The 19,265-nt window shown below is 40.7% G+C and overlaps 1 protein-coding gene across 1 annotated transcript in view; it reads right to left on the bottom strand.

Annotated features, from left to right (window-relative positions):
• camta1a (calmodulin binding transcription activator 1a) overlaps positions 1-19,265 on the bottom strand; it is a 282,179-nt gene that overhangs the window by 8,338 nt on the left and 254,576 nt on the right. The window contains exons 10-19 of the mRNA XM_080897902.1: positions 16,359-16,485; positions 15,796-15,930; positions 4,332-4,435; positions 4,230-4,283; positions 3,906-4,102; positions 3,721-3,799; positions 3,250-3,598; positions 2,387-2,865; positions 1,420-1,598; positions 662-905 (exon numbers count right to left, since the gene is read on the bottom strand). Coding sequence (XP_080754028.1) covers positions 662-905; positions 1,420-1,598; positions 2,387-2,865; positions 3,250-3,598; positions 3,721-3,799; positions 3,906-4,102; positions 4,230-4,283; positions 4,332-4,435; positions 15,796-15,930; positions 16,359-16,485 — 1,947 coding nt within the window. The remainder of the gene's footprint in view (positions 1-661; positions 906-1,419; positions 1,599-2,386; positions 2,866-3,249; positions 3,599-3,720; positions 3,800-3,905; positions 4,103-4,229; positions 4,284-4,331; positions 4,436-15,795; positions 15,931-16,358; positions 16,486-19,265) is intronic.

Here is a 19,265-nt window from a genome sequence, read left to right on the forward strand (position 1 = left end):
GAGAGAGAGGGAGACAGAGAGACAAAGGTCCACCTCTGCATCAGCTGGCAGATGGGCACAACAGACGACTGTGAACGACAGTGAACAGTTTGTCATACGAAAACTTATTAAAAGTAGCTATGGGGAGGGTAAGGAGTTGAGGAATGGGATCGGGCAAGGGGAAAAGGACTGGTGTTTCGATAGCTAGTTTAAAACAGGCAGTAGCAGGCTCCATACGTCTAACTTAGAGAGAGAGACAGAGACAAAGAGGAAGTAGGAGAGCATTAGCGTAATTGTGTCTAAGTGCAGCAGGGACACAAGGGACAGTGCAGTCGTTCTTCTAAGCAAGGCCATGCTCTGCTCAAGCCACACCTTTCCCATGCTGAAACCACAGGGACATATTTGTATATTTTTCTGTATATGTTGTAATGCGTATATTAGCAGAAGAACAGAGAATGACACAAAGATAGATATTAACCATGATTAGAAACAGTACATCTCAAGAAAAAAAAATACATGAAATCAACCACATCAAAAATCTTGCCCTTTACTACAACAAAGTACCATATGGAGTCAAACAAAAACAAAGTGAACTCTTCAACATCTGGCCTGAAACCAAAAACAGTTTCATCTATTTCACACCAGTCCACAGCTTATGGCACCAGAGCACCGGGGCCTGTACCTTGTACTTGCGGAAGGCAGTTTGGACTAGGCGGGCCGCCTCATATAGCTCTCTCTGCTCTGGATCCGACAGAGTCAGCTGGGCCAGGTCTCGCTCCACTTTGCTGTTGGAGGCATTGATGAACTCACTCCAGTCAGCTGGGGAAGGAAGTGTTGACCTTTCCAGGGGGCCCTCTCTCAACGGAGACCCTCCGGGGCTCAAACTGGGGTTAGATGATGGGGTCAGGGGTTCATTATACAGAGATCTGAGGAAGGATAATGACACATATCTTCTCTTCAATTCTATATATTCTACAGTTTACATTAAGTCTAAAAGAAAGGAAAATATTTACCATTTTTACACTGCGTTACAGCTTGCAGCTTTATAAAGCAATTTGACAACTAACAATATAACTCCTTGCAAACTCACAGCCAGTACACAAACATCTGACACTGCACCTTTCAAATCAGACAGTGCCTCTCTTTAGCTTGACATCCCATTCCTTTACACTTTCGGTTAATCCTTTATAGTATTATGTTTAAAGCTAGTACATTAAACTTAAACTTAAAGTTATTCTAAAAGCCATATATGTACAAATGTGTTCTCTTGAGCTGTCTATCTATTAAAGCACATTAAATCAGGTACCTTTAGACAAAGCACAGAAAAAAAGAGAAAATATTCAAACAGGTGGGAGGGCATACTAGATATGCAATATACTGGATACTGCATATCCAGTTGGCTATATTTATATCTATTCCTTGCACCACGGTGAATCTTACCGTAGATGTATGATGCTTGGCAGCTGTTCTACGTCTCCCAGGTAGTTGGCCAGCCAGTTCATGGTGTTGCTGACCCCTGATGTGTCTAAGGGCACAGAGTCTGCAGCGGTGAAGTTCTCCCTTTTGATTCTCTCTGGCGTTGCTTCAATTATGTGCTCAGCCAGAGTCATCATATTTACCTGTTTTATTAAGAAAAAAAAAAGAAAACCCGTGAGGAGTCAGTGTATTTTTTACTATATATACAGTTTGAGAGACTACCTATTATGTTTTACTATGGTGTAGTCATGCAAATTTAATTGTTTGGTGCTGCGACAATAATGCGGATTCGAGAGGGGAAACAGAAAGGAGAGAGGGATAAAAATGATGACAGTGATATTTCTGGAGGGTAAAAATAACACTTCATTTGTAAGAGGAGTAGTTAGACTGAATCCCTGGAACAATTCCTTGGCTATTGAAGTGGATCAATAAAGAGAGTTTATTATGCAGTGACGGGCATCGACAGAATGCCAGGCCTGGTGTATTCTGCCTGCTGAATGCAGGAGGCCAGAAAAAAAAACTTACAAAAAGAAAATGGTGGTTGTTAGTGGTAGGTTATAATGCTGCAAAGCTTTCTTTAATGATGATTGTGTAGCTGTATTGTATGTCACCCTATCAAAGTGGTGCCACACCCTGACACGTGGTTTTACGCAAGTTTGCAAATGTTCTTTTTACTTTTATTTGAAATTTTATTTTAAAATGTTTTCTGAATTCATAAGATCTGCTAGAACTGAAACTTTTCTGCCAAATGTTACTTACTAAATGTGATGTGCCTTGTATTTGATATTGTATCAGATGGTACATCATTTCTGCTGTAGAATCTTTAGCAGCACCATCAATTGGCTCATACCAATTGACTGGTAATACTTGCCATGCTCTACACAATCAGCTGACCACATTGAATGTTTTTTTTTTTAATTATTACTCTCACCTGCAGGTCATCCATCTGTGTGAGGCAGTCCTGGTTCTCTAGATCCTCCCGATATGATAGCAGCTCTGAATCAGCCATTTCACTTTCTGACATCACTAGCATCCCTAACTGTTCCCGCTGCCGTAACCGATTGGCCAGTTTCTCCTTCCCCAAGCTGCTGCCTCCACTGACACCCAGCGCCTTCCTTCCCAAGTTGCTGCTGCTGGAGAAACTCTCTCTGGAGGTCCATCTTGTTGTCCCTGTGCTGCCTCCAGTAGACAGTCCTTTGTCTGAGCTCAGGACTTCTGAGGACAGGCTCTTAGTGCTCGAGGATAGCTTGTGCAGCTGTTGCTGCTCCAGGCTCAAAGGAACAGACATGGCCTTGTCAGGCCGAGTTTGAAACAGTTCTGGGTTGGGTTTATGTTTTTTAGCTAGTGGGAGGTCTCTTTGGCCCTCGCTGCTGTAGTAGTTGGAGGGTTCTGACCTTGGTCTTCTCAAGTCTGCAAAAAAAAGAAAAGAAAAACACACAACACGTAACAATTAGCTGCAGAGCACACTAATAAACATTTTGTTTGTTATAAGCTGTTTTCACACATGCACTGCAGCTCGCTGGTAAAAAGTCAGTGTGATGCTAAGTGAAGAGTAAGTGGGCAACATATTTTCTGACTCCTGCACACTCTATCCAGGAATCACTACGAACTAAATCAAGCAAAGTATGTCCGACAGCGAGAACGTATCTCAAGCAGACTGTTTCCTGTTCTCAGCTACATTGAGACGGGGCAACTTTGGACAATGCTCTGATCTGATTAATGTGTGAAAATGGCAACAGAATATCAGAAAATAAAGCATCTCACAGTCAGTGACTTTTCTTCCATTCTGCTAACCTGGATTGAGGCTGGTAGTGCTGGGTGTGGTTGTTGTGGTAGCAGGACATCCTTTCTTGCCACTTGGTGCTACTACACTGGTGTTTGCCCAGCTGACCATCCAGCTGTCTGTGGTGGGGGCATCAGGGGCTGGGGAAAAAGACATGCGAGTTGTAGGTGGTAGAGGGGCTGGCGGTTGCTGCTCTTCCCTCTGTAACTGCTCCAGACACTCTGCCAATTTGGTATGGCCACGTGAGCGGGCGATTGACAGGGGTAAGCGGCCCAGAGAATCTGGGATAGCTAGGGCACGTCTGTCCCATTTGTACAGTACCACCGCTGCCTCCAGGTGACCCAGCGCACAGGCCCACATCTAGATAAAATACAGATGGACACAAAAAAGCAGAAAAAGCAAAAATGAGCTAATCTGTACCACAAGCCAGGGTTATCTTCATTTTTGTTTGCATTGTCTTATGTTAAATTCAGTTCCCTTACCAGAGGTGTGCACGAGAAGTGATCCACATTGAGAGGGTCCACTTCTAACTCCAAATCAATACTATCAGCATGCTTTGTACTGGTTGGTAAAAAAGGAAACAATTAGCATCTCACTTCTGTTTTAATGTGCACATCAATTACAGAACAAAGCGCCATTGCCCAGTACTAGAGAATTATGTTCTTACCGCCACTTGATGAGTGTCTGGATGAGGGTGGCGTAGCCCTGGCCTGCAGCCAGATGAAGAAGTGTCATGCCTCTGAAGGTCTTGGAGTGGATTAAATGCTTGGACTTGGCCCAGCAAGCTCTGCTCATCATCTTCTCGCAGACCACCACAACACGGCTCTCAAAGGAGCTGCTGGCTTGCGTTTGGCCAGATACACACTCAAAGACACAAAACAGCAGATCGTTATTGGTTGCTGCATATACTGTTTGTACGGTTGCTGTCCATGGTGACAAGCACAGTGACTGTCATTCAGCACAACACAAGGGGTATGATGTGGCTCTTTACCTGTGACTGGTTATTGTTGCCTCCACCGCCAGCTCCTCCACCACCTCCTCCACCACCACCTCCTCCTCCCCCTCCCCCTCCTCCCCCGGTTCCTCCCCCAGCTCCACCACTCCCTGCACCGCTCGTTTGCTGGTGGCTGGCCATCTCTGCCATCCTCCTCTCCATCTGCTCCAAGCGCTCCAGGATAGACATTCTGAACTGGTTATCTGGGCAAAGAGAAAGACACAGAAAAACACATTGGCATACAATGAGGATCTGGTGTGAGAAAAAGAAAAAGATGTCTTGTGTTTGCTCGTACAAGCACAAACAACCCTGTATCCTGATAAGACAAACGATCGCACAGTATGCACCACAGCTGCACCAGTATGTTACTCTGAGGAGCACTAGAACTGTCGCAGTGACTTGGGGCTAATCATCGTCAGGCATACAATCAACCATTTAAAAACGAATGCACTAATGCCTACTTTTGAGGTGCTGTAAAGCTGAGGGAAAGGTAATTACTTTCAGCTATAATGCAAGACCTTAGGATCATTATTTATCACTCCGGAATGTAAGTGAAAACAAGTGCATCCATCATTCACTTCATCAAAACAATTGGCTTTACTAAAATAATCTGTAAAGCCTATCAATCACTCCTTAATGGCTTCCATCACTAAACTCCCGCTGCCATCTTTCTCACATCACTCAAACACCACTCCAGCAAACTAAAACAGGTTGAAAGATTGGCCAGAGAGCAGGGCCATTTTAAATTTGAACCACTCTTCCTCAGAGGGATTCAGACAAGGGGTGTACAGCTGGCATTCAACAGCTGATTAAGTATAGCCCATTATGGCCCTGAAGTCCCAGCCTTCCCCTCTACCATCAGCTTGTATGGCAGGAGAACTAAGAAAATGACAGTATAGAATCAATCACAACTTGCACCCATGCACAGAGTCCTTTAAAAGACAAATATCCCATAAATCTGAATGGACAGAGGTGCTTTAGACTTGAGAATGTTTACAGGCTTTTTTAGAGACTGTTTCTGATACAGGCTGGTTGTTATGGCGTGGTTGTCCTGTGCATATTTTCAGGCTTGCAACAAGATACTTTCTATGTCAGAAACACACTGTATAATTCAAGAGCTAAGACAGGAAAGGACAGAGCGAATGACTTATAAGGACTATTTAAACTGAAGCAAACCCAAAAGATAAAACAGAGCGTAATTGGAAAGTTAAGTTGACTGTAATATTGTCAGGTTGGTTTTGATCACTGCAAAAAAATGCATCTCAGTAGTTATTAATAAAAAGCCAACCCACTGGAATTGGAACCTGGTGCCATATGTTACTTCAAGATTAAAAGACGCACTCGTTGCTAAAACTCACTAACTCACATGCCAACTAACAGCAAGTGCTTGTACACACATACATGCACACGCGCACACACACACACTAACATAGCATGTTGGGTACAGACAGTGGATTGGGATGTGCACAGAGAGCCCACTGCAGCAGGGAGTATAGAAGACTGCATTAGCATTCCCCATTTAGCCACTATGAGGCCGTTTCTGTGGCAACCTGCTGCCGACTGGTAACTAGGCGACAGGAACATGGCTGTGTGTATATGGTCTGCCTGTGTGCTATTGGCTTATTGATGAAGGGGAGGATAAGGACTCAGAACACCGGCAAAAAAAATGGGGAGAGAGGCGAACAATGAAAAAATTGTTTGCCTCTTTTTCTTGTGTACTTGGCCTACTCTCAGTGTTGATGCCGTAGGTAAGGACCTAATGACTCTAAGTGGGAAGCCTTCACAGCACGACCTGATGACATTTGAGTTTTACGGTATCTTGGCAGTCATGGCTCAAGGCTCCACTGAAAGCTAATGTCACAGTGGGACCTCCTATAAGCCACTGTAAAAGAGGTCAAGTAACTCCTATCGCTGAACAGAAACGAATGTCACTAGATGGTAAATGGCTGCTCGCAGTAACATTATACTGCACTGAGAATAATGAACTGAAAGGACAACAATAAGGTCTTCGTTTTTTCCTCTGTGTGCTGCAGACTACCTAAGTGAACAGTGACCAGAACAGTCATATCAAACAGGAGTTTTAACAGAGCTTATTTTTAGGGTCTATGCTTACCTATTCTCTATGTAAACTGGAGATCCATGTCAACCTATTCACATGGGGGCTTGTTGAGCCTAGTAAGGTTAATAGTTACAAGCCTGTTCAGGACTCTGGAGTGGCTGTGTCAGAAGGGGGAGTCAGAGGTTGAGATAAGTCACAGCACCATAACCTTCCTTGGTAAGGGGGCTGCTCTGCCTTTTGCTACTGTCTGACATGTTAGGAGAGACATGGATAGATGGAGAGGGAGGGGGTTAGTTAGCAGTGGGCTGACATGTCTTTGTTCAGACCCAGTGCTGCAGTGTGCTGCAGTGCAGATGATGTCATCTCCACCTGCTGCCTGCTGCTCCAAATGCGATGCACGTCCACTGCAGAGGGAGGATGGGGGTAGACACGAGTGGGAGGGGAGAAGGAGGAGACAGGGAAGGTGAGCAGCCAAACAGCAGTTTAACAACACGGTGACGTTGTTAACGGCCTCCCTCTCGCTGGTTTACTCCCTTGTGACGGTGTGTGGCAGCAGACGTGGTCACTCTCACATATTTAGGGCAGACTGTGACGTGCTATTTTATAATATAACTGGGTACAAAAACCAGGCAGACAACCTTTTTAATTAGAGAACTTGAATGAATGGTGTTTAGTCTATTGAAGTGTAAACTTAAAGCTATAAAGACAAGAACTCCAGGTTAAGTTTCTGTGAGTGAATCAGATTTTCTCTCTTTTGACGTATTAGAAATTGGTACTGTAATCCCCTGCTGGAATTGGACCCTGGCTAACCTCTCCTTTCCAAACTGGAGATAAAAATGACAAAACTACAGAGACCTCTTCACTTTTCTGAATACATTTTTATGCTCTGTTTCACACTTCTATGCATCTAAACTCATTTCTGGTGTTGGTTATCCTGTGCCATATTAAGTGTTATTCAATAAGAGTTATTTTAATGACTCTAGCTAACACAGTTAGAGTGAACCTTTTCTTTTTTCTCCCTTTACAGTCCGTTACATAACACAACAGAGTGCTTTTCGAAATTATAGTGAATTTGCTGCCAAGTGATGATCTGACTTGTCTCCTGTTAGAACTAAGAGGAAAACCTATCACCTTTGGGATGAATGCCTGAAGAGGATGGGAAAATCTAAAGACACTAAATGTCTTTAGATGTGATCGTTTCCTTACTTGTTAAGCAATGAGAATGGTGAACAGCAGGTCAACTTTGGGACCGGTACTCACTCAATACATTTCTAGACTTCAGACTTTGACTGTGGCTGTCTTGTTCCACAAGGACAGTTTCAAGTATCTTTTATTCATAAAAGGCACTGCAAGAGTAGTGTAGTATACTTTCTCCATGTTAAAATTGATCTTTGCAGAGTCTACAGTGTCCCTTTGTGTGTTATGAAAGTTGTGTGTCAATGTGGCTCTACTGTGACTTTGCATTAGCTTCTCTCAAAGGACACATCTTTGGAGACAAGCAAAGAGCAGCAGACCTGTAAAATCTGCACTGGGTTTGAATCCACACAACATCAAAGTCCTGCCTAATTCAATATATTTCATCTTTAGGACATGGCAGAGCTCCTCAAGAGATAGTTTGATATACACGGGCATGTGGGAAGGAAGGACAGGGCTGCTTATGGAGGCACACTGGAGCACAACGAAAGTGAGAACAGGCTTGAGGGAGGAATAAAACAGCTGGGGGAGATTACAGTAAGGACAGGACAAGGGTGAAGGGAGATGAGAGGGCAGGGAAGGGTGACAAGTGAAAAGCAGCTTGTCAGAGATATCGAGGGTGAGGGCAAGACTATTAATAGAGCTTTAGTGTCTTGGAGGCACCGTAATGTTTGTGCTCACACTAAAACAACCTTTATTTCACCCTTGGAACCGAAAATACACAGTTCAAGAAAAATGTGCCTATTGAGATAATACTACAGGGTTTACAGGGTTATTCATTTAGTGAGCTTTGGACAAACTGCAGGAGGAGACCTTTAATTTTCACTTTTTAACTCAGGGTTCTGTTCATGCCGCTCAGTTTAAATGCTGGACCTCATTATCCCTCTGCAGCCAGTCAGATTCTCACATGTAACCCAGTGGAAAGACCAGAGGCTAGCCTCCCCCAAGGTCTCTGTGTGAACTGATTGACAGGAGCTAGTATTTGTGCCCATGCAAAGCAAGGGAGCCAGGCCATCTGGCAACAGCCCTCACAGCTGGAACACATGGGTATGCATTGATCAAAGACAGACTTTACTTTGACTTAGTGTATTGACCGGTTTCGGATTTGTTCTATATTTTTGCCTTGCTTTAAACTGCTGTTAGAAGAGTGATAACATACAGTTTAAATGTGCAAAGCATAAGACTTAAAGCAACAGAAACAAGCTTGCTTTTAAGATTATGTTACTTTAGCACTAGGATTTGAGAATCCATCCATCTGCTATAATCCTCAGCCTGTAAAAGGCCATGGGGCAGAGTGAGAGACAGAGCATACCCTGGCCAATTCATGAATCAGTCACAAGGCTAATGTACAAAAACAACAAATGAGCTTTCAGAGTGATCTAACGTTTAAATGTTCTTAATATGTAAGTGTTTACTGCTATGAAAAGCTGAATCAACTGACTGAAACCTCTCAGATGGGTAAGATATACTTTTGAATTTCCTTTAAGTAAACAAATGTTCCTCTTGGATACATCAGTTGCAGAAAACTGTTGAATTTCTTCACAGACAAGCCGATAAGCTCTAATGTCACACTTTTAATTTCAAGACTAAATACCAAAGTGAAGGTAACCAGAAGTCTACATCACTGGCATACCTGTACATAAAAGTACATAAAACTCTACTTTTTTATGTACTTTAGTACATAAAAAACTACAAGTAGTAACAGCTGACAACAATGGCATTATTTTCAATTATTATCCCCTGGCAATTCTGTGTCTTAAAACAAAAACTAATTTTTCAGGTCACAGTGCTTCAACACAGCTCTCAGGATTCTGGCATTCATCCAGATATATAGACAGGTCAATACGAGTACAGTCTGGACAAAGAATAGATACTTTGTGCCACAATGGAGGTAAAATGCCAAGAGTGCACACCCCTTGAAATTTACTGTCACCTGCTATCCCACTAATAGAGTGATAGAGTATTGGTTTTATGTCTCGGAAAGCAGGATAGTTTGATTTTTTTTTTCAACATGTTCAGTTGATACACTAACAAGTACATTTCATTAGGTTCCTATTTGCATAAACAACTACATACTGTTTGACACATCCGCTGCAGGCAGAAACGCAAATGAGAGATGAGTGGGGGAAATAATTTCAAAGATAAATCAATCTGCTATGAAACACCAAAGCCCAAGGGACAAGACTTCTCCAAAGCTTTCCATTAATAGTAAGACAACAGAGTTTGGCTGAATGCACTCAACAGAGACTCTCAGCCTGTTCTGCACTTTCCCTGAATCCTTATCCAACACTGTAGTTGAAGTCATAGTTAAGTCTTCTGTCAGCTGTTACAACTGTTGACAGACAGCAGAGTGAGCAGACTTAAATTCATGTGATCCTTAATGATTTATAAATAAAGCTGACAGAGAGCCAAACCAATCAATTTTAACGTGGAATTTAAAACACAACTAGATAAAAACACAAATAAATAATTAACAGATCACTGCTAATGTTTCATCCATTAATAACATAAAGCAGCCTACAGGAAAATACAATGTACAGATTCAAAATACAACTAGACTTTACTGAACACGATGGCAATCACAAGAAACTACACATGGAAAGCTTCACAGAGGTAGACCTCATTGCATAACTGTTATTCTGGATTGCATCAGACTAGATAGGCGTTACTGTTTTATCATCTCCCCACTATATCTCAGGCATAGACTAACTAAATTTAGTGTCAGTGCTTTAAGAAAAAGCATTCTAGCAATTATATTGTTATAGAAAAGTCAATAACAGTCAATGACAGTGAAAGTGTCTTAATTGAGGTCATTCCCAGTTATTTGTGCAACTTGAACTGAAGCACATGAACATCCGGGAATTATGTTCTCTGGTAAAATGACTGTTTCTAGTTAAACATTCTTATATGTTTAAAATGGCTTGTCCTTGCTGATCTCTCACCTCCAGGTGTAAGCATTCCCACACCACTCCTGTTACTAGAACTGCTAATGCTATTCTTCTTTTCGTTAATACTACAGGTACACCTGCTGTACAAGGGCTGCAGTAAAATGTTTAGCATTAAAATTGCTGCAATTTTGCTGTTTACAGGGCAAAATATTAGGAATTAAACAACATTTGCTACTTTAATATCACTGTTTATATTTACTCATAGTTCCACACTTTATAATAATAAGACAGACTGATGATAAAAGGAACCAAACTCCTGACAAAGTAACTAATAATTAAATTACCACTCCTGCTACAGCCTCATAGCTTCAGCTTCCCCACTAACACTGGTATACTTAACACATGGATTAGTGCATTTATACTAAGATTCAGTCTGTCCTTACTGCTGCCAACCAGAAACCACCAAAAACTAGAGTGCCCTCAAAAATGCATTAGTTTCCCTACTAAAAAAAAGCAGTTATTCAGCATGATTTTCAGAACACATTTATTCAAGAAAATCAATGTTTGTGTTAAAGCAACAGTGAATATGAGTTTTCTAAAACTGTAAACAACATAACATTGTTTTGTTATGAAGAAAAAAATTGTAGTGGGAAATAAAATTTCTGGAATATATTAACACTATATGCATATGCACAAGGTCTTGTGTAAAACATGAAAAAGCACTTTGGTGACTCATCCTAAGACTTTGCAACTTTTTTCTTGTATCTGTCACTGCTTTTTAAAATTGGATAAAGTTTGGGCACTGCACACTGTGCTATGCATTGAAAACAGGAACTTCACAGAGGAGCAACAGGTCGATAAATGTACCCCATGCCTGGAATTCTCTCAGTTTAAATAGTCTGGAGAGCTCTAAGCTACAGCAAAGTTGGAAGACTAAATGAAGTCGCTGTCCACCTAAACTGTGGTGCTGAATGATAGACTAGGCTGCTGTAGTAAGGTATGTTCATGTGTCCATGGCGTTGATATTGTCTTTGAATGCAATTCAAATTGTGAAACATCAGAATAATGATTTTCACCAGCTACACACTGGCCCCGGTAACCTCAGCAGAACTCACACATGCAACAACCCCATTAATGCGCTAGACTAAAGCAACTACACCGTGTTTAACAGCCTAACTCACGAAACAGTGCTTGTACCAGTTTAAAACACAATGATCCCACAGTTCAGACATAACTGACTAAAACTGACAGGAAAGAGTGCAAACTGAAAGCCCATGTATGCTTAAAGCATCAGGGCTTGGAAAACAGTCGCTGCTACTACTTAACTTCCCTTGTTCCTCAAAATGTGAGCAAAAGCAAATGCTGTTACTGTCTCTGAAGGTGTCTGGAGTTGTCTAACACGTCCAAGCACAAGTCGTGAGTCAGGAGTTGGCTACTATTAGCGTCAACTCTCCAGTGCCCTGCAATGAGGCACAATTGCATGAAACACCTGGAAGCATGTGGCCAAAAGAGGCAGTTTCTGTAAAACTCTGTTACAGCACACACACCGATGACCACAGTGACATTCAATAACTCTGCATGCGGGGTGTTCAAAGAAACGTGGAACTTCTTCGGGCAAACACAAGAAACGTACAGAATATAAAAAAGCAGCCCAAACACATCACAACCACAACACAGCACAGCACTACAGCCAAAGGTTGAGCTTAACACTTCTAACCTTCTATTTTATTTTCCATTGGTAAAGTCCACCTCAAAGCCAAAAAATACAGCCCCTTTGTCTTTTTAGGAAATGCAGGTATCATTCACTGGCATCCTGACCCAAAGAAGTCCAACCAAAGCTGCATTTCACTCAAACTGCAGTTTTGCCCCGACAGTCTGGCAGTCAGGCTACTGCATGGTGTAACACGGAGGAATAAAAAAAAATAATAAAAAAAATATTCACAAATCCTTGGTGTAGACTGAATCTCAATCTCAACAGTGCACTCGTCAACAATAGAACAAAGTGAGGGAAGAGAGCGACGTGGGGAGAGAAAGGGGGGAGAGAGAGAGAGACCACTCACTACTCTTCTTCCTCTAATAGCCCCCTCCTCCTCCTCTACACTTGTTTCACCTCAAACACATGCACACTTTCCTAGTGTTTCTAGTAGCCTTTGCTATCCCAGCCTGCAGTAAAATGACAAATACCACAGCGAGGAAACGTTGTACGCACGTGCCGCCGGTAAACAGACGCCCTAATTCCCGCTTGTCGCCTCTTGCGCGCGCCGCGATCCTGCGCATAAAATCTTGCTCCTCTTATTATTATTATTATTACTGTTATTATTATATTTCCCAATAATAATAACAATAATTAAAATAATAATAATAATAATAATAATAATAATGAGATTTAAGCAGATATAGACTAGTCCGCGCAATACTCCAAATCCGGTCGGGTTTCGCCTTCTCCCAACCCTAACTGCCGTCTCAAACTACAGTTTACCATGTTTACCCAAACACGCCCACTTCTCCGTTCCTGCATTGTGTGTACACGATCTGCCGTTTGTCTTGCCGGTGTAGTCGGGCTCAGAGTCAGTACTGTCAATACGCTCCCTTAAACACTAACAGTCACTAGGTGCTGCTATGCGGGGCTGTAATTTTGTCTGTGCCTAGCGAACCTCTTCCGGCTCGGTTCGTGGGGTCTGAGCTCAGGGACTTTAGTGGGGCGACGACGAGAGTTCTGCATCTCCGACAGCTTTTCTGTCCTGCCCATGGCTCCGTACCTGCAGTGCTGCAGAGAAAAGCGCGCCCCTTCCCCCACTCTGCATTATGACAAATCAAGGCAGGCAGGCAGGCAGCTGTGCCATTAGCACATCATAGCACAGTTAGTCTTCCACGGGAGAACAAACTCAGAACGCTGTACAGCACACCGCTGCGTATTCAGACAAAATGCTGCACGTATGGCACGTATGCTAATGGCAGCAGCCTATAGCAGTTCTAGTTAATCAGGCGACTCACCCCCAAGCTGCACAATGAAAAATAAATCTTACCACATTAACGTTTGGAAAGTGGGTAATAAAGCGTGTCTAGTTATTACTGTTTCGCGTATATGCGCAGCGCTTCTTGTTTACTCTGTTGCGCTTCACGACACCGGACAAGTGATGAGCGCACATAATTAAACGCTGCCCTACTTCTGAAATAAGTTGCTAAAAGTGTGATGGATTTTTTTAATGTGATTGTAGAGGAGAACGATGTTAGACAAATGTAAAACATTTCTTAAAAATCTTCACGTTAACCCTCGTGGATGTTAAAGTGCACTTTGCGTCAAAGTCGCTGTCCACACAGACCCCGCAGCTCTTTGTCACACAGGCTTTCGCCAAAAGCATCGACTCAGTCTTGAACACTAATTCATAGCACAACATTTTCTTGGAGTAACCAACAGCGAATGGCACAAACAATCCTTTCCTTTTCTGTCCCCGCTCCCTGCCACAGTGAGATACGCACAGAAACGGTCATATATGATTTGGACACATGGAACAACGACCACTAAGGTGTACTGTACATGCTGCATGACACAAATGCTTTGTTCTGCATGAGCTTAATCGCTCTACTAATTTCTAAAAGGAATGATCGATCATGCAAGGAAGCTAAAAAGATGACATCCAACCAAAAACTGAAAATTCCAGTGCACCCAGTGCTCATTTCTTTGTCCTCTTTAAAAATCGACTACAGACAACCACTAAATAAAGACAAGAAAGGGGTTAATTTAAGTAAGGTAATAGGGTGGGCTGTGTTTTCTCTGAGACAGTCAGCTCCTCCTTAACTGGTTCTGTGAATGGGCCAGTGAGGCAGTAGGGTATGAATGGCGGAGGGATTCACTGGTTCTGCCATCTATGGGAGCTGCCAGCTCACTCCCACTCCCTCAAGGGCCGTCTGCATTGCAGCTGTCCTGTGAGCCTGTGCTTCACCATGCCCTACTTTATCCTGTCAATGCTCAACCACTGCAGCAATACGTCTCCCAGCAGACACATGCACAAACAAACATAAATGACTCACATACTCATTACAATCTGGTAAATACTCTTACTGTACAGCAGGTCTTCTGACTCACAGACTGGACTGGACTTTAAACAGAATGAAAATTTGTCATCCCTGCAGCAGTTTTAGTTACACGGTGCTCAAAAGTCCTGTTTGCTGCAAGGAGCTCACACATAGCATTCACAATTGACCATCTTTTGCAAACGCTTATAAAAACAAACCCAAATTTATTACTGAATTCACATTGTTTTTAAGTCTGTGTAGGTTATCAGTCATCCAGGTCATGTAGTCTAAGGAGCTTGAAAAGAAGGCATCTGGACTTTAAGTACATTGCTGTTAAGGTTTAAACAAATAGCCTCATTAGTGGCCAAATTTAATATAGACAAGATGAGACAATGTAGACAGTATTTTGTCACCCAGCTGACCTTAAAATAAAATGTGCCCTGACACATCTGTTGTGGTGTTTAATTTGCATATCAGATAGGCAGACTACGAAGTCAAAGTGGAAATGTTGAACTCCAGTTTTCTTAGCATGACAGACACAGTAAAATCAAAATGGTACTGAGCAGTATGAAAGCACAATCAAAAAGGCTATTAAAAAAAACTTTATATATCAATGAATATATAAACATTATGCCAATTACAACAGTAGAGACTTATAATTCATCTTAGTTAAATTTGTATAGCAAAGGCAAACAAACAAACAATAAAATAATCCCTAATCACTCAGGAACTGTAGCTGAGCTACTAAAATATCAAATTACCATACAACTTTATTGCCAGTAAAGTTACGTTTTCAAAACCAGGAACAGTAAGATTCTAAAGATTATGCAATAGCTGAAATAATGATTAAAAGCAGCCAATACGGAGATTTTTGGTGACATTTACCTTCAAAGATCAAATAACCTGCATGTTATTCTCAAGAACAAGCTCTAAAAACACTGTTAATCACACCCTGATTTGATTCCAAGGGGAATATTGATCCAGCATGATACATGTGAAAATAAAACGTTTAAGAACAACCAAAAATATGTCACTTAAAATGCCAATAGCTCTGTGAAAATACCGTATATAACAGTTATGAGTATCTGGATTCAATTTGTGTGAAATCACAATGAATTTCCTGCACAGTTGTTTGGCTCCAGTGAGTTAAAGAAAATAAATGTGTAGGTAGTAAAGAAATTGTTAAAAGCCAAGAAAAAGAAATTATTTGAGCTGCTTGATGAACCATTAATCAAAACTGACAAAATTCTTAAAGTCATAGTGGACGGTGCTCAAATAGAATAAGTAAAAATGGGGAGGGATTATGTAACAAAATGATAGAGTGAAGAAAACAGAAAGCAAAATGTGAAAAGCAACAGATGCAGTCATCATAAACGAGCCAAGGACAATACAAGAGGAAACGTACCATCCAAAGAAAGCCAGTCGTGCTGAGATGATGGCAGTGAAGGAAGTGCGCGGGCCTTATACTCAAACACCACTGAATTAGAGATGATCTGGTTACTGACAGCCACCTGTAGCGTCACCAGACCTGTATCATGAGCTGGAGAGGGTGAAAGGAATGAGACATCCGGGCATATAAAATACACACAGGTGTCACGGTTATGTGACAGATTTGCTTATGAGTTCAACTTTCCATGGGTTTCTTCTCTCAGTGTAAACGAAAATAACACTTAGGGATCATCTTACAATGCAACTGTTGTCATACAGTAAATATCAAAATGAAAGAGAAAACAGCAGAGGTAAACAGTGGCTCACTTAGCATTGTTGAGTTCACTACAAAATTGTAAAATGAATCTCAGTAAAATGAAAAAGTGATATTTTATTCATAAATTAACCAAAAAGTAAAAAAAAACACAGACCATTTGTTTTGTTTGTTTTTGGCTCATGAATCATATGATGATACTGCCCCTTCACCAAAGAAATATTATATATATTATATGTATATATGTAAGCTTTCTCCTGTCTTACCTGGGCAGTAACAACGCAGCACCCCTGGCTGGATAAGAGAAGCTGGAACTGAGATCTGGTCAAACAAACAGCTGTAATTTGAGGTGGCCTCTTGCCATGGCCCAGTGATCAGCACCTTAACTCCACCCTGAAAAAACAAGACAAATGGATAAACTCATAACACATTCAAAGTCGGCATTCCTGATTACTGAATATCATATATATTGTTATTCTGCCACCTAGAGTGGAAAGATGAGAATGACACCAAGGTAAAGCAAACACAATCCTAACACTAATCTCTGCTGCCACCATGTGGAAAGCTGTCATTTCGCCCTCCCACACCAATTTTCTTAAAAATACATATTAAAAACCCCACACTGAGTTTAAGTATGTTGCTGCCCTCCAGAGGCTGAAGTAGACCATTGCTGCTGACAGAAATAACTAAAGATTAACAGCACAGAGTCATTGGATAATCATGACCTCATGATTTGTGCAAATAAGAAAAGTAAATATTAGTGTGCATATCTTTGGTCAATTCATGAGGATGGATGCAGCTATTTTTGTTTAATCTATATTTAATTTTTTTTTAACTTACTATTTTAGAAGACAATGTTAGAGGCTAATTTCATGAAAGCTGCATGAAATTAAGTGGGTATTGGTATGTGTATACCCATAATCATGCGATTATGCGATTATGGGTATAAACTTACTTTTACTTACTAGTTTTCAGTACTTTCTGATATATATTTGGAATTTAAGCAGTACAAATGCTTAGTCCTCAACACTAATGCTAATCATACCACTCTGTCTTGCGTGACTGTAATTACTAGGTGATAATGGAAAGCGCTTTCCTATTACCATATTGCCTACTCAATAAAAAAAACATATTAAAACATATTTAATCAATCGATTATCATCAGTTATAACATTACTTTTTCAATCATCCAATCCTTTCTTCATTCACTTCCCTTGGTTTTAGAGATGTGATGTGGCTCTATAAACCTTGATATTTCCTTCTTTAGTAAAAAACAAACAAACAAACAAAAAGCTGACATAATGTCTTAATTCTAATTATGTCAGTTTTATAACAGAAAAACACAGTTGTGGTCAAAGTTTACATACGCTCATCACGGGCATCACGGTAAGTTGAAAATAAAATCAAGAATTGTGTGCATAGGTTTGACTTTATTTTGGATTTTCTCCAATCGACACAGGGTCAGTGGTATACATGCAGGTTTAAATATATACATAAAACTACACTAGTATTTGGTGAAATGTCTCTTGGCAAGTTGCACCCCGACCAGACACTTTTGGTAGTCGTCAAAAAGCTTCTGGCAAGACTATGGCTGCATATTTGACCACTTTTCCTGGCAGAACTGGTAGAGTTCATTTAACCTCCTAAGACCCGAACTCTTTCATGGCATGCATTTTTATTTTTTCTTTGCTATTTGGGTTGATTGGGACCTAAAGAATATAAAAACGAAGAATTACCTGATTTTTTTTTTTTTTTTTTAGCTAATTTTTGTTTTTGAGAAAAATGAGATCCACATATGAGGACATTTGTTCCAAATTTTGATAGAACAGTGGCAGTATAATGTCCTCGTAAGTGGATATCAGGCCCTTGTAGAGAAAAATTAAGTATTTTGGTCTAGACGTCCCAAAATGTGATGTCCACATATGTGGACGCCAGGTCCTAGGAGGTTAAATTGGCTGATTTCCCTAAAAGCACAGACTTAGCTTGCTTTATTCATTCCAAAACCAGTTCTGATGTGTGTTTGGGATCATTGTCCTGTTTCAATCATGTAGCTGTTCAGTTGAGGTGAAGTTGAAGAATTTGGAAGTTGTCTTCCTTCTTGATTATTTTAACGTACCATAGCAAAACAGCCCCAGACTCCTTACACCATACTTAACATTCTGTATAGCGTTCTTATGTATGAAAGCCTCAGTTCTACTCCTCTACCACACCTCTTGTCGCTGTAGGATGCATTGTGATTGCACCCTCTAAATCCACAGTCATGATAAACTTGCTTCACTGTGGACAGTCACACTGACACATGAGCCTTGTTGGTTCCTAGGTTATTCCTGAACATCCCAACAAATTCTAACTTGTGCATAAGTACAATTGTTTAAACTGAAATCTGCAGTTGTTTAGAAATAGGCCATTAAGTATGCTTAAAACCTGGGTCTGTGCAAGGAAACCAACTAATTCAAATGAACTCTACAAATTCCTCCAAGAAAAGTGGTTAAATATCCAGCCAGAATTATGCTTTTTCATGGCAACCAAAAGCATCTGGTGTAAGTACTACTAACTAAGGGACATTTAATTAAATATTAGTGGGTATGTATGTATACCTTTGAAGCTATATGCATATTTTTGACACTTTGTGTTTTAAAACTGCACCAATTCAACCAATTCTTGTTTTTTAAAGTAATTAAGGATGTATGCTGTACAGTCATTCCACCCTGTAAAACTGTTCAAAGAAATAATTAAAAGCTTAAAATTACCATGGCCTTCATGCTCATAATTAATGTATCTAAACTTTTGACCACATCTGTATCGAGTAATTATTTAAATTTAGCCATTTCCAGTCATGTCTGAAACAGCAATAAATCTATGTATTTATAGAGATATCTATCATTCCTTGTTTGCGGATCAGAAAAACTTTAATGTACATTTTCTGATTTTCATATTTCATTTTCATTTTCTTGTGGTAAAATCTACTATTGGGATAGAAATAGGGGATACATTAAAGATGCACGTGAAAGCTGTTATGTGCAATTTATTTATAAAATGTATAAATAAAACAAAGTATTACATAAATTTAATATGATGAAACTGGTTGTCATTCTTTAGTTATATTAACTCCTTTATTAATTCTGCATAGAAAATTCCATTTAGTTTCAGACACACAGAGCTTAGCTTGTACT

This window comes from Rhamphochromis sp. 'chilingali', assembly GCF_963969265.1.
Source record: "Rhamphochromis sp. 'chilingali' genome assembly, chromosome: 12".
Lineage (NCBI taxonomy): Eukaryota > Metazoa > Chordata > Actinopteri > Cichliformes > Cichlidae > Rhamphochromis > Rhamphochromis sp. 'chilingali'.